This window comes from Buteo buteo, chromosome 12, assembly GCF_964188355.1.
Source record: "Buteo buteo chromosome 12, bButBut1.hap1.1, whole genome shotgun sequence".
NCBI lineage: Eukaryota > Metazoa > Chordata > Aves > Accipitriformes > Accipitridae > Buteo > Buteo buteo.
In genome coordinates this window covers 29,656,002-29,683,281 of record NC_134182.1, presented here as the reverse complement: position 1 = coordinate 29,683,281, position 27,280 = coordinate 29,656,002, and the positions used below count along the sequence as shown (strand labels likewise).

At 41.2% G+C, this 27,280-nt stretch overlaps 1 protein-coding gene across 1 annotated transcript; it reads right to left on the bottom strand.

Annotated features, from left to right (window-relative positions):
• Nucleotides 1-1,279: 1,279 nt before the first annotated feature.
• OPN3 (opsin 3) lies at nucleotides 1,280-26,836 on the bottom strand. The gene is made up of 4 exons (XM_075043196.1): nucleotides 26,444-26,836; nucleotides 8,560-8,879; nucleotides 7,190-7,441; nucleotides 1,280-4,203 (listed from the first exon to the last, which is right to left on the bottom strand). The coding sequence occupies exons 1-4, from the start codon at nucleotides 26,817-26,819 to the stop codon at nucleotides 3,940-3,942; spliced, it is 1,212 nt and encodes a 403-aa protein (XP_074899297.1). The 5' UTR covers nucleotides 26,820-26,836; the 3' UTR covers nucleotides 1,280-3,939.
• Nucleotides 26,837-27,280: the final 444 nt, after the last annotated feature.

The window sequence follows — 27,280 nt, the reverse complement described above, 5'->3', positions numbered from 1 at the left end:
CCCAAAGGAGGCTGTGACCCCATGGGAAGCCCGCGCTGGAGCAGGCTCCTGGCAGGACCTGTGGATCTGTGGAGAGAGGAGCCCACGCTGGAGCAGGTTTGCTGCCAGGACCTGTGACCCCGCGGGGGACCCACACTGGAGCAGTGTGCTCCTGAAGGACTGCAGCCCGTGGAAGGGACCCATGCTGGAGCAGTTCATGAAGAACTGCAGCCCGTGGGAAGGACCCATGTTGGAGAAGTTTGTGGAGGACTGTCTCCCGTGGGAGGGACCCCACGCTGGAGCAGGGGAAGAGTGTGATGAGTCCTCCCCCTGAGGAGGATGAAGCGGCAGAAAATAACATGTGATGAACTGACTATAAACCCCATTCCCCGTCCCCCTGCGCCACTGGTAGAGAATCCAGGAGTGAAGTTGTGCCTGGGAAGAAGGGAGGGGTGTGGGGAAGGTGTTCTGAGATTTAGTTTTATTTCTCATTACCCTACTCTGGTTGATTTGTAATAAATTGAGTTAATTTTCCCCAAACTGAGTCTGTTTTGCCTGTGACAGTAATTGGTGAAGGATCTCTCCTGTCCTTATCTCAACCCGCAAGCTTTTTGTTATATTTTTTCTCTCCCCTGTCCAGCTGAGGATGGGGGAGTGATAGAACGGCTTTGGTGGGCACCTGGCATCCAGCCAGGGTCAACCCATCACAGCCCTTCACACTTTCTCTTCCTTTTTCTTAGGCTGCATTTCTGTTATTTTACGAACAGCTAATGGTCCAAATGGTAATGCTAATCATCTTCCTCTTCCATTCCCTGCAATGGGAGAGAAAGGTCCCGCATAAGTCTCCGCATCTCTGCTGTAATAAACTAGCCAGTTGCAACATCCCCAGAATAGACCAAAGACAGACTTGAAATCTTAAAAAAAAAAAAAAACCCAAACAAAAACAAAACAAAAACCCAAACCCCCAAACCAAACAAATCTGTAAATAACCTGGTGATACTCAAAGACTGACTGTTACAATACTTAAATTCTGTAGCAGGGTGTGAATTTTGCATCAGTGCTGCAGTTACCCACAGAAAACAGTTAAGCTTAAAAGATGAGCAAATAGGACTGCCACATGCTAACTTCACACAGCCACACTTACAAAGCTAGTGACACTTTACAGACTATAAGAACAAGTTACCGCAAGCAGTTCACAAAATTTATCATTTTAGGCCACCAATTTACACAATGTATCCAAGATAAATTTACAGCCATTTTCAGTGTTTAGTTTTCACATATTGTTACATAATTGTTCGTGTGCTATGTATTGTAGTGGTAAATATGTTGCACAACAGTTATTAAAAAATTATATACTGTCACTGGTAATTATTCACATTTTACCTTCATAAATCTGAACAGTAGATAGTTTCTCTTTACAGAGCCTATACTTATTATTTACAAAGGTCAACTGGAATCCTGAAATGCTATTGTTTTCTTAGGGCCTAATACTACCCTTCAAGCTGTATCCAACAAGTGATGATACCAAACCATCTCCCTCTCAGTGGGGAAAAAAAATATTTCACCAAGAGCACATTGATATAAATAAAGTTCATTTAATCACTCACTGAAGGCTCAACATACAAAAAACACTAAAATGCCAAACATTTTGTTAAAAGGATGGAATCATTACATGGAATGCTAATATACATCTTTCTCCCTTTGTAAATATAAATGTGCATAGATGTAGTGATCGCTGGCTGAAAACGTAGTTCTTGACATTGCAATGAACACGCTTTAGTAAGGGCAGATCTTTGACATGGTAAGACAACTTATCTATGCTTTTGTAGCAAAACAAAAAATAACAAATATGAAAGAAACAAAGACAAGTATTTATCATCTGTTTTCTCTCAGATTATATGATTTAATCTAGAAACCAGAGTGGACTCCGGATGCACTTTTAAACATGACACAGAGCCAGTTTACCAGTGCTAAAGCTCTACAGGGGTGCACACGTAAGGAATTTGCCTCTTCAAAAGCATGGGCACAAGCACAAAGTCAGTCACTTGTTCCGAGTTGGTCACTCCCTACTCCCAGGAATTAGCTGAAAGCTTCTACAATTAGACCCTGATTTTTTCTATTTATTTCTGAAGTTTTATTCTTGACTGCAGGACAATGGCTACAGTGCCAACAGTTATTCAGCATGTTTCCTTCATACCTCTCAGAAGATTTGTCCCCAGAGGAAACAAGTAGTTTCCTAATTGCTTTTTTTACAACTTTCTCAGAGATGGAAAAGCTGCATGTTGCAGATCCACACTGCTCATTTAGCAGACTGAGGCAGAGAAATTATACTGGTGCAACAGATGTGGTAGAGAACCAGCTGCCATATTCAAAATTAGTTCTCTAACTTGCTCACCCAAAGCTGACAGGAAGCCATGTCTGGGGCAGAATCCTGTCACCACTTTGTACCAGCAAAACTTACAAAGATGAAGGGAAAAAAAACCCCAAACTCTGTTCTGTTTACTGAGCTCCAAGACAGACAATCATTACTCACACTGCAACTTATGCAAAAATTACCCTGCACTTTTCTAACTATTACTTTCACCAGAGTGCCAGAGCAGGCTCAGGATTAATAAGGATGATGTTCCTGGTCCATGTACAGAATAAATGGATGCAAGATAAAGATGCATAAAGCACATATCCTAACAAAAACAACAAAAAAAATCCAATTCTCCCTTTTCACTGACCTTTTTTCATTGGTGCTTTGATTTGCATGATATTCTTCACTATGCAGCTTAGGGGTCCCACCAGGTAGCACCAAGAGAATGGCTTGCTGAATACACGGGGACAGCTTTATGGGGGCTTCTGGTTTAACCATAACCCCAGTCATTAACATAACTTTTCCCACCTCCCACCCTGCAAAGCACCAATTCAGACCAACTAAACTGCAGCCAGCTTCAAACATTCCTCCTTCTTCCCTGATTACTCTGTGCGCTGGGAATGCTGGCAGTTCAGGGATCACAGAATAACTGAAGCTGGAAGGAACCTCAGGAAATCTCTAGTCTGACTTGTTGCACTGCTTGCCTGCCCTTGGGGTGCAAAAGCTTTTCCTTATATCCCATCCAAATCTCTCGTTTCAGATCATGCTCGTTGTCTGTGATCCTTCCATTATGAATCACCCTGAAGAACCTGGCTCCATCTTGTTGAAAACCTCCCCATCTCTACTGGAAGGCTGCTATTAGGTTCCCCTGAAGATGCTTCACCTCCAAGCTGGTCACGTGCAGCTCCCCCAGCCTCTCCTCACAGGCCAAGTACTACCACCCCTGACAATCTTGGGGGACTCCACTGAACTCACCCCAGTTTACAGATGCCTTTCTTGTATTGGGGTCCCAAAAACGGGATGCAGTATCTAGATGTGGTCTAATGAGGGATGAGTTGAGGGCATAATCACTTCAGACTACTGGCTCTGATCCTGTCAGTAGAGCCTGGGATGCTGATGCCCTTCCTTGCTGCCAGGACACACTGCAGGCTCATGACCTGCTCACTGAACAACAGGGCTGCACATCCTTTTCCACAGAGCTGCATCCCAGGCAGCCAGGGCCCGGCCTGCTGTGCTGCAGTATTGTTTTCCTCCCCAAGCGCAGGACTTTGCACTTGCCCTTGCTGAACTTTGTAACATTTCTGTCAGTGCATTCCTCCAGCCTGACCAAGTTCTCCTAAACGGCAATCCTACAACATGCTTTAAGAAAATTCAGAGTAAAGACATCCACCAGCAATTTTGGCACAGACGCAGAGATTTCAGTACTGTGACCAAAACTGAACTGCCTGCAGAGCTTCAGATGCAGAATCCCTTCAGTATTTCACAGCTTAAGAATGTGGTTTCCTTTGGCAGCCCACGTACAGTGCCACTGAAACCGGTCTCCAACCTAAACCATCTACTGGCTGAGGTCCATCATGTTCTCACATCTCTCTAGCTCATCCCTATATTGGCTTTACTTGGATGACATTTACTTTTGTCCCATTGTGTTTACTGTTCTCATCTTTTTGCTGAGTGTCATCACTGGTGATAATAAAAATGATAGAGGAAGAGCTGAAAGTCACTTTCTTCTTTGGCCTGTCCCCTGCTTTCTGAGACACAACTATTGGTCGTATTGGTTTGTCATTCCCTATTGCCGGTGTCTCTTTCACAGTCCTCTGGAATTTCATCAGGCGAAAGCACAGGAGTTGCAAAAGGCATCGTCGAAACTGCAAGAGAGAATAAATAGAATGAAGTTAAAATTTCTTAAGCGTTCACTATCATGTACGATCCAGTGAAGACAGCACTATAGTAAATGACCCAAAATAACAGATTTCTGCATATCTCAACCTTGTTCCAGGTTAGTTTCAGTGCTGCAACAAACATGGTGGCTTTTTAGTGGGGACTTTTTTTCCCTACACCAAAGAGCTGAATAGGATCACCTAGCCAGTAGAGGTCACTGAAATGCAATTTAATATTTTGCCAGCAGCAAGATTTGCAGTTGACAATCTGCAAAGAACAAGAGGACTAGGCTCCAGAGTGTGCTATAGGTATTGTTCCCGTATTCGAAAATCACATTTGATCTAGCAGGGGAAGAATATTCTCAGGAACACTTCACAGGAGAATGCAGAGGGAAGAAACAAGGGGAGGAATGGGATACAGAGTGATATTTTCTTCTTTTTAAGTAACTCCGGGGTCTGGAATTTTAACAAAAGCATTGAATGTCACAGATGTAAAATGAAATCTCAATGGTTGGTAACACAGAACTAAAATATTCCCATTGAATATGGAAGGAACAGAAGTCTATCAGCTAACTAGAAGCCACTTATGATAGAGGAAGTCTGTTCTGCCTTGTGACTAAATAATGCAATAATTCAGTGAAAGCTCATATCAGTATATAGAATGATAATTCCAGTAGTAGCACTGTTTTAAATGCTCCAATTTTGGTCTCCCCCTCACAAAGTAAAGCATTCAGGTAAGGGGGTTAAAGGACACAGTCATTCAGTAGTTCCATGTATGCACACAGCTGAAGTTCAGATATGATCCTTTGGGGAAATTATCTGGTTTTACAAAAAATAAGTGGGCAGCTTCCTCTTCTTTTAATAACCCACAACAAGTCATGCCTGGAATGTATGAAAAGGACTTGAAAACCAAAAAACCCCACAACAACAAACAGGGTCAGGGGGAAACAACCCATCTTTTCTCTGAAAAAGGAGTAGAACATATTTCTCAACAGCTTTCCATTTAGCTGTGTTAAGGATTATTCTGTATTATCCCGCCTGGCAGGATAATAAAACTTTGTTTTTCCAGCTATTATGCAAGAAGCTCTCTGACATACCAGTTTGGAACAAGGTTTTGTTATAGGAAATTAATCTGACACAGGGGAGGCAATAGGTCTTGTTGGGAAGGGGACCTAGAAAGTTATGAGATGATAGCAAAAGATAGTCTGGTGCAAAAGAATGATCGGGCCTTCAAGATTTCAGAGAATGTGGTACCTCTGAGTAGCACGAAAGTGAGAAATCACAAGTATGCTAGAACAGGACAGAGGAAGGAATTATAGAAGAACTGGATTTAGGACTCCTTCTGAGAGCAAAATAACCTAGATGATATGCAAAAATATTATCATTTTTGTTTTAATCTGGAATTAGAGGTGAGTGAGAAATACATGACAATGCATCTCCAATAAGCGTGTCCACCTGATTTGTTCTTATCCCGGCTGTGACTTTACTGGCATTGTGCCTGGTACCAATTTGATTTGCTTCTGGGTTTCAGAACCTACAAAATCTTTTTTGGATAAGCTACTCTGCCTGACATCTAGGTACAGTCAGCACCACTGTATTAAAAACAAACAAACAAAAACACTCTGTTGAAAAATACTCTTTTTGAACATGATTGTTGTTAGCTCCCCATATCCAGGCCAGCTCTGGTATCGTGCAGCTGTGTAACCTTGGACCAGCCTGCTGTGAAATGAGCTGTGAGGGAAGAGCTGCAAGATGCCACGTTGGGGCCTCCTGTCTTCGTTCAGGAACAGCATTTAACTTCACCCTTGCCCTTGGTCCGGGCCTGAGCTGCACTGCCTGGCTGATTGGACCCACTGACTTGTCTGCCTTGTCCCTACAGACTGCTGGCTGGCCCGGGCTGCTGCATGGCAATTGCAAACCAGTGTAGGAAATCACAGAAAATTCCATCTCTATAATGAGCTAAAAGGTAATGAAAACCCAGGGAAATCCTTCTGGCAATCATTCATGGGTTTTTTTTCACTCTGTCGAGTGTTTCTATTAAACTCCAGATATCTTTAACTGTACACAATCTTGGTTTCAGAAGTTTACAATATGCATGTTACACTTCCAGCTAGTGTTCTGGGTTATAGTGAAGCTATTTTAATGTCTAAATAAATTCACCACACTGCTTAACTGCATTCAGTGGTTATCTTCACAGTAATGATGATTTACAGAAAAAATGTATAGTTTTCCAGTCTCCATGTATTTGACATGCCACTGATAACTCCAAATACTTCCACATTCTCTCTCCACTCTGTAAAGCGCTGAAATGAGCTAGTTACTACCACTAAATCAGCAGACTACTTTTCATAATGAAGATTACAAAAGCAGACAAAAAGAAAAGCTTGTCTCACATAGATAAGTATGTCTTCTTAGCAGTATATAATTTGTCTCCAAAGAACATTTCACTGTCATCCACATGAGATTCTGGCTTTGAATACAATGAAGCTCTGAGAAATGTTACTGGTCTAATGTTTGAAATACTACGCTGAGTTGTTCAATCCTTGTGTTGCCACAACAGAAGAGTCAGAGGCAAGTTTTTTCTTCCTAAAATACAGACATTGGATATTCTGAATTTTCTCTGATGGAGTTCTGTTGTGGTAAGGGAGTGATTCAGGGGAGGCTTTCTAGTTGTAACCCATTTCATGGATAAACTGTCAAAAGCAGACACTTAAGTTTTGACACTCCTTCCCCTCCCTTTCATGTGAGTGCTCGTGTGTAAATTCAGACATTTAAAAATCCAATTTTTGATAAGGTAGCACTTTAAGCACCATCAGGAATTTTAATTCTACTGATCTTTACCATTTATCCTAGCTGTTCAAATTAAAAAAAGAAAAAATCTAAGCTTTACAGATTAAAGTAAATCAGATCTAAACTCCACAACTGTGGTATTGGCTACTAATTATTGAAGTAAGAAAATCTGTAATTTACCTACCTTTCTACTCATGAAGATATAGATGACTGGATTATAAGCAGTGCTTGACTTGGCAAAGAAAGATGGGATGATAGCTACAGTTGGAGTTACAAGGTTGCTATAGCCATATGTTACCAGGAGGGAGACCACTGCATAGGGCATCCAACAAATAAGGAATGTGGAAATCATCAAGAAACACATTTTAGCCACCTTCTTTTCATATTTTAGAAGTTTGATCACTTGCACAGTCTGGAAATCTTCCACACAGCGAAGCTATAAAAGAAAAAGATAAAATGTAAAGTAAAATAGCTCTGTATTTTACTTGAAACTGAATAGTTCTACATTTATTTATAAATAACTAATTCACCAATTTAGTTTTAGGCACAGACACTATACACCTTATCTTGTGATCCACAATTCTTCTGGAAGTTTACATCATGCTTCCCAGACTTTTATTACGTATATTAAGTGTAAAAACATAACCTGAGGAAAAATAGAATAGCAAATCTACTGGAAAGCAACAAATCCAGTGATAGAACAAAACATGCTGCTCTTATAATTTTTTGAAAACTAACTTGCCCTCATCCACTGGCATAAGCAAGTTCAGACAAAGGACCACTAAATGTAAACTGACTAATTAAATAATACTGTAGATTTGTATCATCAGCAATCTTTAGAGAGAAGAAAATTTCATAAAAAGATTTCTCTGTACTGCTCCGCCACTTAGTTTATTACCCTAAAATTATGAAATCTCTATTTAAAGCAGAATACTAGGCAGCAGGTTCCCAGTGCTATCTAAGTCAGTCATAAAATGAGATAAAGATGTGACATGTACATGAGATTCTCCATAACAGTTATCAGTTGTGCCAATACTGTTGGCCACAAAGTTGAATGGGTCCAGACTAATTACCCACAGAATATGAAACATTAACACTTCCTGACACTAAAGATCTGGACTGAATTAAAATGGGTTGCCTTAACATGGAAAACTGTTTAAGAGGGCTTAATCTCCACTTGGAGGAAGAGTTTTACAGGGTTATCATCTCAAGAGTGGCAAGGAGAGAGAGTTCTTTAATCAGGAGAGCTGCAGAGTTCTCTTTTTTTCCCCTTTTTCACAGGAGGATCTTATGTGGATTAGGGAACACGAGCCGTTCCCTAACCTGCCTCCCAGTAAAACTATACAACAAATAGACCTTAGTAGCTCTAGGCTGGTTCTCCTCCAACCCTATATCCTTTCTAGTGGTGCCTGACATGGATAAACATTAAACATTCAAAAGTTTGAATGGGAAGTAAGAGTGTAAATTTAGGCTCTGATCCAAGTTTAATATACAGCAGCAACATTATTCACTGAAAATATTACATTGAGAGAAGTCTTACCTGAACTTACTTACCATTCTTACTGCATATAGAATATGGCCATAGCAATAGGCCATGATCCCAACAGGTGCTACTAGACAGCCAAGGAAAAAAAGGAGCACAAAGGAGGTATCATTGGGGTCTTTTGACTTCCAGTCCACTGAGCAACCTAATCCATGAATTTCCAGTGTGTATCTGTTCCAGCCCAAAAGGGGTGCTCCAGTCCAGGCTAATGAGTATAGCCAGATGTATGTGATAGCCCGCCAAGACCAAGAGAAGTCAATCACTTTTGCATGGACTACTCGAATGTAGCGTTCATAGGCAAGAACAGTGAGAGTCATAATTGAAACAATTCCTGTAAGAAAAATAAAGAAAATCAATTAAATCATTTCACAAACATTGCGAATTGGACTGAAGTGCTCTTGATAAATGTTTCCTTTGCTAGCAGGTTAACTCAAAATTAGCTAGGTCATATTATGAATCTAACACCAATTAGCTTTTTGTGTGACAACTCATTACTCACTAACTTAAACAGTATCACTAACTTCAGAACTACTCAGAGTATGGTGCTGGCATGTGACCCATGTTGTACAATGGCCAAGTAGGACAAGAAAAAAAGAGACCAAGCTAATACGTCTTCCTAAATGTTACTTCATGAAGAAACCATGCTCCAAGTTTTGGGGTTTTTTTCCTGGCAGTTTTTGTGGGATTTTTTGTTGTTGTTGGCTTGGTTGGGGGTTTGGGGGGGGAGGGGGGGGTGGTTTGTGTAGTTTTTTTGTTGTTGTTATTTGAAGTTTTTTGTTGGTTTGGTTTGGGGGGGGGTTGGTTTGGTTTTTTTAAGAAAAAGGTGCCATATAAAAATGAGATAATCGGCAATAACAAAGTCTGTTAGAAACCTAGGGAATTCAAAGTTGAGACTGAAGTCAAAGAAGCCTTCAACAACTGAAAGCATATATATGCACTTTAGCGTGAGCAAAATGACTAGGAAAATTCCAGCTTAGTTCAAGATTTCCTGGAAGTCTTTGAATTGCAAAGAACAACCAGGAAAACAAAGCGTTACATTGCTGAAGGAGAAGACACTGGGTTGTTTTGAGTGTCCTTTCCTATCTTGCTGCTATCATAAAAATATCACAGTCTTTGTGTCAATTATTTGTGCACTCTCTTCCTTTTCTGTCCACCTCAACCCCACTACACACTTATTATTGTGTTATGACAGAAATCACAGATTATTTTCAGTTCTCAGCATTACCCTATACAGACACTTTTATAATTTAATGAAGTCAAGGCAATTCTGTCTTGATTAGGATATAAGGATTTCTGTTTCAATGGCCTGTGAAATTTGATGATCAAAAAACAAATTGCCCATCAGGCACGCTTCAGTGTCCTGAAATCTGTTACGATTCAGTCATCAAGCTCATATACACAACCTCTTAAGCAACAAAAGGGTGCATTTCACAGCACTCTGTGGTTATACAAATATGTGTCTAAATTTGTGTACGTTTTATGTAATGTGAAGCACAAGTATTTTGTCATGCATACACACAGCATTTCATTTTTTCAAGTACATTCATATCTGTCATAACATGCATTTATATAGTTGTGAAGAGGTTAAACACACAGATTTCACTGCCAAAGAGAGAAAAAACATTATATCCAACAGAAACCTTCAAAGGCTATCACAGATATCTGATCTCACTTTGAGAAAAGGATAAGCATTTAAGGAAGACAAATTAACAATAGCACACTCAAGCACCAGCAACATGGATTTTAGGATGGCGACTAAGAATAACAAAATCTAGAGCAACACGTAGCCTCTGTGTCAAGGCATTCAACAGCAAAACCAGCATATTATTAACTGAGTACCTCACAGTAGGATGCTTTAAGATCTTTAAGAAAGTTACTTTATCCTACAAGTATTAGAGGATCCCTTTTTACAGGTGATGAGCTTAGAAAGCTTTCTTGATCAACAAGAAGGATTTCCCACTCTAAAGGAAAACGTGCCACATTCTTGTCATGGCTTTCTTCAAAATGAAACAATGAATTTTTTAAAATTGTTTTTAGTATGTACATTTTTTGCCAGCGTTATCTTTAAACCTTCATCACAAAGAGAAGTAGATATTGCTGGGCATGCAGAAGGCAAGGCATACTGCTTTCATAGTTAGTTTTACATAGATTTGTGGGTTTTTTTTTCTTGTATAAGTCTTTGCTATAGAATTTTTTTTCATGGTTTGAAACAGAAATTGGACTAGCAAACATGGACTAGGGGGTTTCCAAAAGACTTAAGGTTTGATTGGTTGATGGTTGTTTTTTGTTTTTTTGTTGTTTTTTTTTTAAATGAAGTTAATAGGAAGTCCTTCATGCCCTTTTTCAGGACCTAACATGCTGAGAATACATTGAACAATGTGGACTAAGCAAGACCTTAGCAGGAATTAGAAAATAATTACAGAATTATACAGGTACTATTCTACACTTACACTAGCTCAGGTAAACGCTTTATACAATCAAATGCAGTCTACTTCCTGAACAGAAGGTAAGGCAAGAAGTTCACCTCCCATTTCTCTGTGCCCAAAGATTAGGAATTACAAAATTTTACCTGCAGGTTATTAAAATCATCAGACATGCTTATGGAGGATAATTCACTTCACTCAACTGTAGGCTCAGTTTGCTTACATAGTGTACTGAGGCTTAGCAATCAGTGGAGAGAAAGAACAGCTCTTCAGGGTGGCGAGTCAGAATTCCTAAGTTAACCTCCTGCTCTTTACAACCTTCCTTCTCCCTACAATGGTATTCAATGGCTAATGTCCCTGTGCACTCTTAATATTTCCCTATCAATTTTTATATTGAGTACTGAATTCTGGCCATGACAAAGTAATCAAAAGCACATACGCTTGGTTGAAAGTACAGTTGTTCAGAAGCAATAATTTACTGAGTCCTTGACATTCTCATGGAAGTCACTGGAAGCTCAGTATCTCTAAAAATTGGTACTTACGCATAGATCTTTGAACAGTTTTAGATCAAGCCCCCTTCAGTCTGAAACCAGTGCTCTTTAAAGGGATGCTTGAGTTTTCTACCTGAACCATAAAAAGGATCTTGACCTTGGTTAGCCCATTGGGCAGTATGTACTGAAATGCAAATCCCTGTTCTCTTGGTATTCAAGAAGTGTCTGGTAGCATGCAGGCATGAGGCAAGAAATGCAGGTCACAGCATATTACAGTAAATTCTAATTTGATGCAGGATCTCTACTCTTACAGCTCTGACCTTGTTACAGTAGAGGTTGAAGTAGTTAACCATAAAAATAGAAACTGGAAACAAAATGCCTTCACAGGATAAGACAAAACATAAGGAATTTTGTCCAAAAAAAAGCCTCTTATCTGCTGTGAAGCAATGGCTGCCTGTTTATTTGTGGTAGATGGCATGCAGAAATACCTGTAAGAACAGGAATACCGAGATCTATCCTAAGGAGATGAGTTTTAAAATGTGTATTAGAAAGATGAAGTCCATAACTAGGGGAAAAAAACCACATTAATTCTGGTAGAGGGTGATGTAGATAATGCTGTTTAAGAATCATTTTGGTTTTGTCATTTTTGTTACTTCTACAGTGGGCTACATGACAGAGGAATTCATAAGAAAACAAAATTTCAGTGTGTTCAATGGGTAGAAGCTATCTTGAGAGTGTGCATCACACCTAAACAAACATGGTTTTAAATGGGCAGATAAGTACCATTTAACTCTCAGGTGAGGGATTACCAGTAAACTACTTTTACTGAATGAGTGGAATTGAACTATAGGCAGCATTTCTCAGCATTCAGACATTGCTGAGTGGAACAGAAATAGCCAGAGGAACAACTTCTGAGTAGCATCACCAGCATTTCAGAAACTATTTAGTGTCACAGGAATCTATAAGATTGCACTGCTTTTTTTGCCCTCCCCTCCTTTAACATTACAAAAAAAGTATGAAAAAAGGGTGTATGAAATACTACTATACTCCCACAGAATGCAAATAACTTTGTTAAAGTTGCAAATTTGATTGTCCATCTTTTTAATATAGAAATTCTAAAGTAACTCTCATGACTTAAGTTAAACACCCATTACTCCATAAGAATCTAGTAGTTGGTCTTTTTTAGAACTGTTTCCATATACTTGACATTAATCCCAGGCCTTGGGAACAAAAATCCAGGTTGATGCACACACAGACCCACCGTCTGTGAAGAAAGAGGTGGTATGTGAACTATTACAAGAGCTTGACCCCTATGAATCAATATGGTCTAATGCTATCCACCCAAGTGTGTAATGAGAGGTGGCTAACATCGTTGCAAGGCCACTCTCTATAATTGTTGAGGAGTTGTGGAGATTGGGGGATGTCCCAGAAGGCTGGAAGAAGGCTAATGTCACCCCTATCTACAAGAAGGACTTAAAGGATGATCCAGGAAATTATGGGCCCATCAGTCTTACTTCAGTCCCTGAGAAGGTTGTGGAACGAATCCTCCTGGGGGCTATCGCAAGTCAAATGAAGCACATAATTGGGAAAAGGCAGCACGGATGCACCAAGGGCAAATTGTGCCTGAAAACCCTGATTGCCTTCTACAACAAAGTAACCTGCTCGGTTGATGTGGGGCAAGCAGTGGACATTGTCTACCTGGATTTCTCCCACAACTTTTGATATGGTTTCCCACAGCCTCCTCCTTGAGAAACTAATGCTTTACAGTCTAGACAAGTGGTCTGTGTGGTGGGTGGGGAACTGGCTGACGGGCCGCACCCAGAGGGTGGTGGTAAATGGCTCCTTTTCAAACTGGCAACCTGTCACAAGTGGGGTCCTCCAGGGATTGATAGTGCGCCCAACACTGTTTAATATCTTCTTAAGTGATCTGGATGGTGGGATGAAGTGTACCCTGATGAAGTCTGCCAATGATACCAAACCAAGTGGGGAAGTGGACACTTCAGAAAGGAGAGTCGTCCTGCAGGAAGACCTGGATGGACTGGAAGAGTGGGCTAACAAGAACCTTATGAAGTTCAACAAGGACAAGTGTCAGGTCTTACACCTGGGAAAATATAAACCAGGAGTGCAGCACAGGCTGGAATCTACCCAGCTGGGGAGCAGCTCTGTGGAAAAGGACCTGGGGGTCCTGGTGGACAAGTTCAATATGAGTGAACAGTGTGCTGCTGTGGCAAAGCAAGCCAAGAGGATGCTGGTTTGCATCAATAAGGGCATCACCAGCAGAGATAAAGAAGTCATCATCCCACTCTACTCAGCTCTTGTCAGGCCACACCTGGAATACTGTGTTCAGTTTTGGTCCCTGCTATGCAAAAAAAAGATGTGGACAGGCTGGAGAGGGTTCAGACAGAAGGGCCACAAAGATGATCAAAGGACTGGGAAGCCTGGCATATGAGGAAAGGCTGAGAGAACTGGGTTTGTTCAGCCTTGAGAAAAGAAGGCTTAGGGGAGACCATATCACCACATTCCAGTATTTAAAGGGTGGCTACAAAGAAGATGTAGACTCCCTTTTTACAAGGAGTCACATGGAAAAGACAAGAGGTAATGGGTACAAGTTACTCCTGGGGAGATTCCAATTGGACACAAGCGGAGAGTTTTTCACAATGAGAACAATCAGCCATTGGAATAATCTCACCAGGGAAGTGGTGGATTCCCTGACATTGGACACTTAAGATTCAGCTGGACAGGGTGCTGGGCCATCTTGTCTAGACTGTGGTTTTGCCAAGAAAGGTTGGACCAGATGATCCCTGAGGTCCCTTCCAATCTGGTATTCTATGATTCTATTAATATCTGTATTAGTATACTGTATGATTTGATGTCTTTTTTCAAAAAGAAATAAAGCTTGCAAAAATCTGTACAAGATAAGTTTTATCTTGATTTTACTGTATAAAGTCTGTGCAATTTGAAGGTTAAGCCTGTGATTTCAAGGTTTCAAATGTTATTGCCACAAGTTGTTTAAGCCCTCAAAATACAAGCAGCTACACAACTCTCAGTTATACTACAGACTGGGGAGCTCTTGCTTTTGATAGAAATAATGACTGTAATTCTTGGCAACATTTTTCCAGCTTGTAAAAGTTTCAACTATTTCTTTTTATACTTTAGAGTTAGGAATAAAAAAAATTCTCAACTGGTAGAATCTTCAAAACTGTCAAAATTACTTAGGAGTTTATGTTCCACTAAACGTCAGTGGAACCCAAGGTCCAGTTTTGCACTGGGGGGTGGTGGAGGTCCTTGTTTTTTAATAGGACGTCAGTACAGGCAAGGGCAAGACTAGAATAGAAAACAATTTTAATTTCCCCCACCCCCATTATGCATCTTTTCCATTCTGCATCAATATGCAACCAAAGCACATTTGATACTTCTAACAAAAACTGTGAGAAAGAAGCAGCACAGATCAGCTCCTGTAACTAGAATAGCCTCATGGATACACTGTTAAAGTATGAACTGCTGAGTGATCTGCAGCAATGACTGGAAACCTTATATGTTATTTGAGTCTCCCAACTATTGGGAATTTCAGCTGTTCTGTGTGCACACTTTGTGGCAACAAATTCCATTACGAAGCTGCAAAGCCATAAAAGCAGAAAATGCCCAAGGGTCTCGTACAACTCTAAGTAGCGAGAGCTGGAATATGCCTGCCACCTCCACAGATAATGATATGAACTAGTAACACTCACAGTAGCAAAAATCTTGAAAAAGTCTGTTCAAACTCAACATGCCACAGTCAGTGCGTAACATGCATTTTGACAGTCTGCAGTGGTTTTTTCCGTATGCTAATAGCACTGTCAAGTTCCAACCAGGTTTCTACACAAGACAAAAAAAAAAATAATGAGTTATTTATATCATATTTGGGTTGTTACCTGTACCTCTGCGGCACTGATCCCAAGGATAGAAAATTTAATTCTCAAATGAAGAAATTATAATTAAATGAGAAGCGCAGAAGGGAGAATTTATACATTTTGGTAGGTGAAATTAATTCAATTACAGATTAGCTCCGATGTCAAGGGATGGTTTCAAGCAGCATTTGTGACATATTGAACATCCTAGAGAGTACTGCTAGAATTTTACAGCTCTTTGTTATGATTAACAAATGAAAGAGTTGCATTTCCTTTTGAGATTATTTTAAGTTAGTTGCTTTTTTCTCCGTGGTAATGTAAGATTCTGTTAAATCTGCTCTATTAACCTACTAATGCCAAGAACAAGATAGCCAACAAATATGACATATAAAGATGCAGCTACAGAATAATTGTTCAACCTACATATAAAGTCATAGCTTTCATGAAGTAAACCAGAGCTTTTCACAAGACCTATCTAGATGCACAGTTCAAAGGGTTCAGTAAGAAGTCATTCATTTTGAAGTCACTCACAAATGGATTTAAGTGCTCATTTCTTAAAGGGCCTGCTTCTAATAAATTCCTGCCCCAGCAGACTTATTTGCAGAGGTCTAGAAGTCAAATCTTTAATCAGACTTTCCATCTTTAAAGAAAATAGTTTCTGAATCAATAACTATCAAATAAGCTTGCAATGTACATGCTTATCAGTTTGCCCTTGAAGCTAAAGCTGTTATATCAAAATAATTTCCATAAAAGCTAATCCTCTAGATTGATGTGTTTTGTTCTGCAAGATAACTAACAGAAGTGTAAAAGTGGTTTCAGATACACAGTTAAAGCTTGAAACAAATAGATGAAAATTCACCTTTGTGTCACAGCTGCATTAGATATAGTGCATATTAGCTTGTTGCCCAGATTTTTCCCAGCAAATGTCAATGAAGCTATAGAGAAGGCCGAGTGAAGTTCATTATGGTCCACTGCAAAGAGTTCACAAGTGAATCCTGGAGTCTTCAAGCGAAAGCCATATTAAACATTAATGGAGCCTCTGTACATAAGGCCTTCATCCATTATTCACTTTGAATTTTAACCCAAAGCTTTCAGAATTATTTCATTCTAAAGATCTCCCTTTTCTATACTAGGCTCCACTTCAATATCTTTCAATCATCTTTCCACTGTTAGTGATTTCTTTTTTTAAAACATTGTTTCATCATAAAGTTTATCTTGCATCCGAACAGGTCACTCTTTATGGCCAGCTCACAGTTCTGTATCTTTGCCCAATATTAACACTAAATGCTTATGTCAGGAAGGATGGAGGTAATGGTTAGATAATCACAATTAAGGGGCTTAAATGCAGGATTTTGTACAAAGCAATACAAAAGCACTGGTCATTTGTGGTTTGGCTAAACCTGTTAAATCATCTCAGTAAGACATATATCTGAAATATAGTGCATGTGGTGGATCTGATGGGATATCTATGCTGGGCATTAAAGATTCTCTGCTTTTTCTGTGGTCATTAAGCCTTCTTGGCATAACCTATATTTAAAAACAATTAGGGGTAACATACAACTGTAGCCACCTTGATTGTCAAACACTATGCAAGCCTCCATAAAGACCATGATTTAGTTTGGATGATATTCATATTTAAATTAGAGGAAAATGTGGTCTTACTTGCTATACCCTTCTCTTGCCTACTCACTGAACTTCTAGGCAAATTTGAGCAGTAGCAGTATGGTATTAATTTATCTACTTCCAGTCATAGTTGCATATTCAGATCAAAAATTACAAAGAAACTTGAAAGTTTGGTTCTACTGTAAAAAATAATAAATTCCCAATGCTGACCCAAGTCAGCTAATTCAGGTTAGAACAGAAGTAAAAACATTTTAATTTGCATTAGCAATCGGAATTCCACACTATAGATAAGTGTTGAAAACAACTTACAAGAATGAAAAATATAACCTTCCTGTTACAAATTTCATGGAGAAAAATACAGATTTATTCCCCCCCAGTATGGCTTAATTCTTAACATTGATTTCTTCACATTGACTGTAGCTGTGATGTTGAGCTTCAAAACAATCCCAGAACTTTAACACTAAAGAACAGGTGTAAGTGTTCTCTAACTACTCATATGCTAAATAAAGCACAGAGGCTGGTAAGCATGTACCTGGCAACACTGTGGTAACTATCCCTGGTATTTCATGCTGTGAAATTAAGTAATTTATGAGACTCCATATCCTGTGAGGTTGAGGCTTTCTGAGGCAGGGGAGGAAGGGGAAGGTGGTGGTTGTGTGTTGTCCTCAATGTTATAACAAATAGTTGCATGTGTCTGGCATTTAGCTTTATGCTGGCTAAGTCAGCAGACTTCAGGGTCTCTTTCATATGTGACACTCTAGTATGAATCATCTCTTTGCAAGGCTAGGTCCTGGATATTTCACATAAGCTGATGGAATATCCTTCAGGTATATAACATGTCTGCCTGATGCCACAATTCCCCCACAGTGCCGAGCTGGCAGTTTCTGAGTGGAGCCATACCCTTGTGCAGCAGTAGGAGCCAACTCCCAAAATTTTTAGCTGATAGGGCAGGAATAAGAAAAAGGAACCCTATACACAGTGTTACCTAGAGCAGACACACACACACAAAAATCTCGCAGAATATTTGTCACTCTCTCAAAGATTCTCTTAAGTCTGTTTTCAGAGCCATCCCTGTCAATCTCCCCACTTGCACACATAAGCCTGTCTCATCCTCTATATTCCTCCATCTTTGGTATCTCTTTTTAAATCCCACTGCCTATAAACATATTATTTCATATCACACATTTTGGTGGGAAAGGATGGGAATAGATGGCAGTAGCAAGTACAACTACTGGGTTTCTTCTTTGCATGCTCAGAAATCAAATTGAAAGGCAAATCTATGACCATAAAGAATCTCAAGTCACAACTACCATTAAAGAAGTGAGAATACAGTCTATTCATCCACGGATAACAAAACCTGAAGCATCTAATACATATGCCGATTGAGATATCTGTCACTGCTCCTACATGCCACTTTCTGGTGCCAGTCCTTTCAATAAATTGGTCTATTAGCATCCCTGTGAAGCAACCATGAATCTTTTGTTTCAAGCCACTATAAATTAAAGAGGACCCCATCTTCCATTTACTCTCTCCCCTCCTCCCTGTTCCCCCACAGTACATTGATTTTGGGTCAGTTTTGGTTGGCTGGTAAATGGCAGGGAACAATGCCCATTCTAACTACAGAATGTACAGTGTTACTTAAGTCAAATCTTGGCAGAGACTTGCCAAGAGCACACAGATGCAAGGCTTCTTGTGCTGTCCCCACAGAAATGCAGTGCTTTGCATAATGCCATACACTTTGGTGGCAGTTCTCACCAGGAAGAGCCTTGCCTTTTTTAGCCCACTACATACTCACATCATGCGTGTTCTTGTGCTGCTTCCAGCTACCTCATATATGATTTATGCATGTGGATGGCTCCATTTTCCATGTACAATTCAGTTTTTGTGGCCTAGAGCAGAGTAAAGCACTGAATTCTACACACCACACCACCCCCCCAAGCAGCTTTTCTGGAAATTATTTAGATTTCATTCCAAGCAAGTTGCATATTTTAATATGATTAAATATGTGCTGATTAAAAAAAAAAAATCTGTTACAGAAAGCCATTATGGTTATTGTTTGGATATTAGCCCCTGAAACAAGAACCTGTACTTTTCTTCAAGCAAGGGAGAGGCAAATATGGGAATTCATTACTTTACTAAGAGTCAAAAATATGCATTTCAAAACAATTTTTAGTTTTTACCTGAAACAAATTTTGTTATGCTTAAAGCTTCTTGAGATACTCAAGATCTATGTATTTTGATTCAAGACTAAGGCCCAAGATTCTGAGGGGTGATTTACTCTACTAGCAAATCAGTCCTCCTAACTCTTTCTAAAAGACTTGACTGCTCAGTGTTTACTGATAATCCTTGTTTGATCTGTAGATTTTCATCTCAGGGGATACTCCTACCTGTAACTACTGATTATAAACATAAACACTCTTTGTGCTTAGGAACTACAGATGCTAGTTTGAGCTCGATTTAAGCCTGGGCAATTACCCTAGCATGAATGACATCATTCCTATTTAAGCTGCCTAGGTCAGATGCAGCAAAAGAAAGGTATCTTCTTGTTTAAGCCATTAGCATGCAATTTCTATGTTGCAACTCTTCCTCCAGTAGCCAGCCATTCAGAGTCAGGGAGGAATGATAAACTATTTCTTGTTGTTTGGGTTTTTTGAAAGAAAATTCTCAGTTTTGCCATTTTTTTATTGTTTTCCTACTGAAATACTGCATTTGGTGTAGATTTGATTATGTCTAATACCTGATAATTATTTCTTCTGTACTCTGGGTTTTCCAGGAGTCGTATTAGTCTGGATACATCATTAAACACTTCAAGCCACACAGTGTAGGTCATCAAGGAGAAGAGGGTGAAACACATCTGAGCAGCAGTGCATTGTCCCATTAGATGCGTGTATTCTGACTTTATAATCCTTAATTAGAACAAAAACACTGCAATGGCTTAAGAACAGAAGTGTTAGTTTCAACTAGTTCTAACAACCACAATTGCTTCTGCCCTCCCATGCAATATACAACTTACTTGCATGGTTCACCATATTGCTCCCCCCAAAACATGGCTTGTAATTTGGACAGAGGGGGGTATCAGGTATGTATATATTCCTGAAGAGTGACCATCTCTACAGAGCAACTACAGCATAATGTAGCAAATGAGATTCAACCTTGAGACAGACCACAACTTCTGTCAAAGGACATATTTTCTATATCAATTAATCTTTGGCCTACATCAAGTGCTGACTTACTATTTTGCATACCTAATCAGAGGGGAAAGCCACTCTTCTGCAATCCCTCACCCCCTTCATGTTTGAAAAACTAGACAGCAGCAATTTAGTAGAAGCAATTTCTTGTCCATGGCAAGACAAGGTACTATTGCACTCTGTAGTTTCATATTGCAAAATACATAAGCAGTCTATTTGAATTCAGCAATTAAGTGTTACAATATGTTTTAGGCAACAGCTATGTATCACTTCTAATTTTTCAACAAATTTTAGCATCCACAGTCAAATCTAAGTAGATGAAAATCACTTCTCCTAAACACAATAGACTTCAAGTATATTTTATATACACCTCTCCTATAAAACTACAGTGGAATTAATCACCTCTTCCACATTCAATCCTGCAAGTGATTAATTCACTTCAGAAAAACCTGCTAAAGCTGAAAGCATACTGATTGAGTCTCCAGCTGTCTATAACCCAAGATCCTAAAACTGCCTGCTGAGTAACCACAGAAAACGCTTTTAGTGAGATTAAATCAGCACATATAACATACATCGGTAATGCAAGAGGGTGGCACAGAGCATCATTCTTTCAGTGTGCAGAGAAGAGCCTTAGATGAAGTAGCTAACAATTATATACAGATAAATGTTTTTGCTTTGTTTTAAAATAGGCTGTAACCAAAGCCAGGTTCACAGGACAGTCTGGCAATTAATCCTTATTTCAGTATCATGTGTGTGTGAGAAGGGGGAGGGGGGGGAATCAGCTTGCCTTAAAATAAATAAATAAAATAACCTTAGCTGTACACTCTGCAGCATTTCACAGAAAAGTACAGTCTGTAAAACCATTTACAAATCTTCCCATCCTCCAGTTCACGTTACTGAAAGAGAATATACACCTGGATCTCAACATTTACTTCATAGCTCATCGAGATCTAGCTGCTGTATACCAATGGTGACTTGTCCAGAAGGGTCATAATACTTCTAATTAATTTGAAATTACAAGCTGCCAGTGTTTATTTACCCTTATGAGAACAACTTACAGTTAGGAAAGACAGAGGTCTCTAATCACACTTCAGTAACACTAGCCTTTCAATCACAAATAATTAAGCTTTAATAATATAAAACCTACCCAGAGCACACCTTTACTATGCAATCATCTGTCAAGAGACTGCCTCAGATATATGATTTTGGTTCCTGTTCCTCAAGACCATTCATCAACCAGTTTTTCCACTCCTTTCTTCCCTTGCTCAACTAAACACATAGAAAGCATTAGAAGAACGCTACTCACAGATGGTTTAGTTCCCATTTCTTGTAGCTGAAGTGATTTATGCTTGAGGTACATATGTATGTTCCACATGATCAGACTAGCTTACTTCTGAACTCTCAGGGCCTATTGCTATGTACAGAAGGCATTAAAACAGACATCCGCTGCCTGTGGATAGGCAGGATACAAACTTCTCTTGTGCACATCAAGTTCTGCAACCGTCACTATCATTTTAAAAAATCTTGTTTGTCTGTTTGTGAAAAGCCCTGAGCCTGTATTCCACAATTAAACAAATTCTTGCTTCAGGTAAGAGGGTATCCATGTCTGTTAACAAAGACATTTGGGTATGTTTAGCTGCCAGGTGTCTTCTTTAGCAATTACACCCAAAAACCTATGCTTTCAGTGATAGACAGCAAACCTCCCAGATATGAGTTGTATTACTTGATCAGATAAAGAGATTACACAGATCTCCACTACTTGCAGCTTGGTTGACTACAGACAGGGAAAGTGTTACAAGCTTTTACATAAAGAGAGGGTAGCAGACTCAGCAAGACCAGGATAGAGTTGACTGCACACTCCATGGAAAGGTGACCCTCATAGTTTAAAAACATCACTTAATTGAAGTAGCTACCATATTCCATCAGGATACATCACCTGTTAAAACATAAATACTAGAACTGAATATAACTAAATTACATAGGGATTACTGTCTAAGTCAGATAACCATGTCATCAAAGCTTAGACGAAGACTTGTCAGTTAGTCATCTGATCTATGTCGTTTTCACCACACTAGTATATGGAGTGCTAAGAATGACTTTGTAACAGCAAAGAGAAGCTCTTTTCATGGCCTCTGTTGTGAAGACATATGTACCTAAACTGTACCTTGACTTCAGAATCTAATGAATAAAAGAAAACTGGGATTGTTACTTGTGTGACAAGGACAGATTTTCGGTAGTCAAAATGACCAGTTTTGCACTACAGCAAGCAGATCTCTGCACATTCTAAAGGCTCAGTGAAAAGCTTTCAAGTCCCAGAAAAAATAGCCAGCAGTAGCATGAACAGCAAGTTCTGAGCTGTCAGAGCTGTAACACAAGAAGCAGATATTACTACATGGACTTGCCCAGCGATAAAGTTACAATAATGCAGAAGTAGACTATTGCAAGGAACACAAAAAATAGCCATTCATTCCTAGACAATCTGTAGTTCTGTCGCCACCTTCAACTAAAAAGCTCCAGAACATGAACACTTGCTTACAGTGTCACAGTTCTGGATCTCACATGCCTCCAAACTGCTAGACTGGCTGATAAAATGAGAAGCACTTTTATCATAGAAATTTTCAGATTCTCCCATCCAAAATTCCTAGGAGAAGTGTAGACAGGGGCCTCCTTGTTGGGGGCAGGCGGGGTGGGGGAAGTTGTCGTCATTACATAACAAAGACTTCAGAAAATGTAGATGCTACCAGTTTATTTTAAGCACACATTCCACCTGTGTATTTAATCATATTGACAGTCTCAAGAGGAACACAGAAATACCTTGATCTTGGCTTTCAAAACAGTATCAGCAAAAACATTGTAACAACACATGTGACCATTTAAAATAAAGCTGCATGATCACAGTTTTCACAGCAAGTCCTGATTATTAACTACAGTAATTGGAAAGAATCTGATTTTTAAAACTTGCTGAGAATTAACTCTGAATTTAAAGTGAAAACCATATTTTTTTCAAAAAGCAGCTTTAATCATGTGTCCCAAACTTGCTTACTGTCAGGGGAACCTCTCATTTATAGGTCAACAGATGCAGAAGACAGCTTACACCAAGTATTGGGGCTTAGGGGCTGTTCTTCCAAGAAAAAGAGTTACATAAGGATTCTCTTCTTTGAACTTAAGATTGAACAGCCTTTGGACCTGAAGGGCTGGTACAAAAAGCTTACATAGCAATGTCCAAGTTCATACTCAAGAATGTAATTGCGTAGCTGTAAATAAACAGGTTTTGGTCATCTAATGTAAAATGAGCTGGACTGGGTCCAATCCCAGCACATACCCACTGCAGTAAAGTAACCTCACAGTATTTGTTATTATTTAATAGACTCCATATCCATGGTATCAGAACTACCACCATTTTATTCTAGAATAGTCTTTATTAGGTCACTCTGGTTTACTGAGCAATTGAAAACTGCAAAGCTGAAACTACTCTGCTTAGTTAAGGAGAACTTCACTTTTAAAAGCTGCCAATTTTGTATGTCTTCTGATCAATGAATGTACTTTTTATTCCCAAAAGTTCCTGGGGGGAGAGAGTAGGGGAGTATCATGCTTTAAGCAGTGCTTGTACACGTATTACCTAGCAGACTTCCATTACATTACCTTCCCCACCACCCCAAGATAATAGCTGACTTGGGCTTCTATATACAAGACAAGTGTATTTATAAATATAATATCTGGGTACTCTGAATGAAATCTTCAATCAGTAGCTTTGCCACCACCACCAGGAAAAAAAAACAAAACCAAACCCCTTTCAAATTGCTGCTCTCTTCATAGACATATTACAAAACGAAAATAGAAGCTATGGTGGCAATAGTCCAGATGGCAAACACAGTGTGATGCTACCTGCAGGGCATCATTTTTTCCCCCTCCCCTCAGTATTGACATGCCCCTGATACCATACTCAGTTAGGTGGGGAACCACCTATCTTGACAAACAGAAAAAAACCAATCTTTCTATTTCCAGCTGAGAATATGAAAACAATACAAAATATACAAAAATGTACAAAAGGAAAGCTTAAGATTAGACATAATTTTATTAGGTTAGCATCAAATTATAATAGCCAAGTTAAATATCTTTTATTACTTTACGTGGCAGCTGAACAAAGTAAATTCAGGCATCAGATATTCCTGAACATTAAGTTGTGCATTTACTCTCCACTTCCATATGACAAACTACATACAAACACACACTTTTCCAATACATCATAAAAAAAATTCTTGCCACTGAAACACACTATGGAAGAGGAAAATAATGTGACCAAGCACAGGAAGATGTAATTTTGCAAACCGGTGGTGCTAGCTTGACTACTCTGTAGATAAGGCTCATGCATTTGCCTACAACTTCTTTGGGAACAAATTTATTAAATAAAGGGATACAGGAAAGCATCAACACTGAATAGGTTTATAGTGCCAAGTTAATACTCCAAAATAAACAGAAATTAAAAAAATCACATGTGATCAAGCAATTTACTTACCAATGTGTACCTCATTGTTTCTACTAGTTCTATCTTTGGAAGATGGTAAGAGATTATTACAGTCTGTTTTTTAACATTACCCCTACTGTGCATCTTGATTTTTGACCCTATGCCTTCATCAAAAATAGTAAGTATAATATAAGGGATAAAGATAGGAACAGAACTATACTTCACTTCTCCTACGTAAGCTTAACGTTCAGCTGCCTGGCAGAATCCGGTTGGCAGATGCTGGAGTTTCTCAAGTATTTGAGCTAGCTGTGTGATATAGACAGCCTTATGTTAGCTAGGTTCTCTAGCACTTTTCCTAATAACACTAACAAACAAATGTCCGACAGCTGTGCACCACAGAAATCATCCCATACCAAACTTTGCACAAATGACTAACTACATCCTGCATCCACCACAGCTTCCAAGACATAAGATTTTTGCTGCACTATGCAGTAGCAGTCAAATCAATCATGAGCAACCACGCACCTTCATCCCAGCAGCCCGGCAAAGGTGGACTACAGGGCCACGTGAAACAAGGACTGTGCAGGAAAGCTACAAAGCTTGCTAAAGACTTCAATTTGCCTTATTAGAGCCAATTTTCAGTGCACACATGTTGCATGGGTGCACTGTGATCCACTCTAATTTATACACCTCTTCCAGAACAAAGGATCTGACAGAAGCTTTAGATTTGGTTACTGATCAGCCAAGCACTTACTTTCACTGTTAGAAACACAATCCCGTTCTTTTGCAGCATCCTTTATCAGTAAAGACAGAGCCATATTAACAGACTGCACATACATAGCTGGACTGCAACCTATTCTTCTGCAGGCTTCTGTAAAGGGTACGTACAAATGTCAGGAAAGAAAACGGCAAACAGCTTACAGTTTCTGAAAATGGAAGCAGCGGAAGTACTCCTCCTGCAGTGCTAAAAATCCCATTTCACGGGAATGGGTGGTTTCCCAAAACCCAACTGTGACACTGGACTGAAAGATAGTACTTGAATTTCAGATACGGATAAAGAAATTCAAGGCCTTGCCACACGCTGGGCAGCTTCACAGACAGACGCGTCCGGACCCCGGGGCGGCTGCAGCCCTGGGGGTCCGGGGAGCACTGCCCCAGGACACGGCCAGCTTCCCACCGCTGCCACCGAGGCGCGACACCGCCGACCCTACAGAGGCGTACGCGCTCCTTACCCACAGATCGCAGGGTTTCCTCATTTAAAATACAATCTTTTACGCCCACGAAGTCTGCGCAACGCTCGGTCAACTCCGAGACCCCTTTCCACAACGCTGCCGTCTTTTCCCCTAAGTTTCCCGCCACAGCGGCAGGGGCGGGAGGCCGAGAAACTGATTCCCGACGAATTTACGGTTTGCTCCGGACCATTCTCCTCAGCGCTGCCGGCTTTCTTACCAAAACTCTGACGTGCGGCGCCGCCGGGAGGGGGACCCCCAACCCCGGCCCCCCGCGAGCCTCCACAGCGGCGGCTCCTCACCCGCCGCTCGCCGGGCCCCGGCCCCCGGGGAGGAAGGGCGGGCGGGCGGCGCCAACTGAAGCGGGACGAAGGGCTGGTCGGGGGAAGAAACTCCCGGGACCGAGCCGTGAGGGACGCGGCGGTGGCTTGAGGGAGGCGGCGGTTGAGGCGGGGGTACGTGACGGCTGGGGACAGGTGGGGAGGGGGGACGTGAGGCGGGGCCCCCGGGGAGAGCGGGCAAGGGGAGCGAGGGCAGCCCAGAGGAGGGACCCGGCGGGACAGGAGGCGACGGCGGCCCCGTCACCCACCGAAAAGGCTGTTGCTGAAGCCGTCCCAGACGCAGCCGGCGGCGTCCCACACCCAGCGGCTCCTCAGGCAGGACATGAAGGTAAGGCTCACGCCGAAGACGGACACCAGCAGGTCGCTGAGGCTGATGTTGACGAGGAAGAGGTTGGTAGGCGTGCGGAGCCGCTTGAACTTGTAGTAGAGCACCAGCACCAGCAAGTTGTTGCACAAGCCCAGCACGCCGATGGTGGCGACGAGCAGCGCCAGCAGCTCGTAGGTGCCGGCGCTGAAGAGGGGCCGCTCGCCCGGCACCTCCTGCTCCGCCGCCGCGGGCTGCGGGCGGCTCGTCACGCCCGTGCTGTTCCCGGAGTGCATGGCTCGCGGCTCAGCGCCGCTCATAGCCCAGCCGGAGCGGGACTAAGCCTCCCCGTCCCCTCCTAGCCCCATCGCAGACCGCTAATGAGGGCAGGAGGAGGAGCCGCCTCCGCCTTCCCGCCCACGGAGGGCGCGCCCTCGGGTGGCTTCGCCCTCGCCTGCCCCAGGGTGGGCCGTGGGCCGTGGGCCCTGGGCCCTGCCCCCGCCCGGCAGTCAGCGGGCTGCTGACGGCGGCGTGAAGGCCGCGCGGGCTTTCTTACAGCCGCACAGCGCCTGTGTGGGTGCAGCGTGGCTCCTTCTCGACGAATACCTCACCTCGCCCCCCACTTGCTGCCGTGAGCAGCCTGGTCGTGACTGGGATATGGCTGTCTCCCCCTCTCCCTTAAAATCCTCTGCGTTTTGGCTCCCTCCGGGGAGCCGCCTCCGGCAGACCTCCTCCGCGCCCTGCTCCGGTAGAAACCTCTGAACCGATATTTAGTCGTCTT

Bases quoted from the DNA above. Each gene is read 5' to 3' on its own strand.
- OPN3 (XM_075043196.1), bottom strand. From the start codon at position 26,819: ATGAGCGGCGCTGAGCCGCGAGCCATGCACTCCGGGAACAGCACGGGC. The intron at 7,442-8,559 runs GTAAGTAAGTTC...TTTCTTTTATAG, and splicing joins TTCTATATGCAGTAAGAATG to CTTCGCTGTGTGGAAGATTT. The intron at 4,204-7,189 runs GTAGGTAAATTA...TCTCTCTTGCAG, and splicing joins ATATCTTCATGAGTAGAAAG to TTTCGACGATGCCTTTTGCA.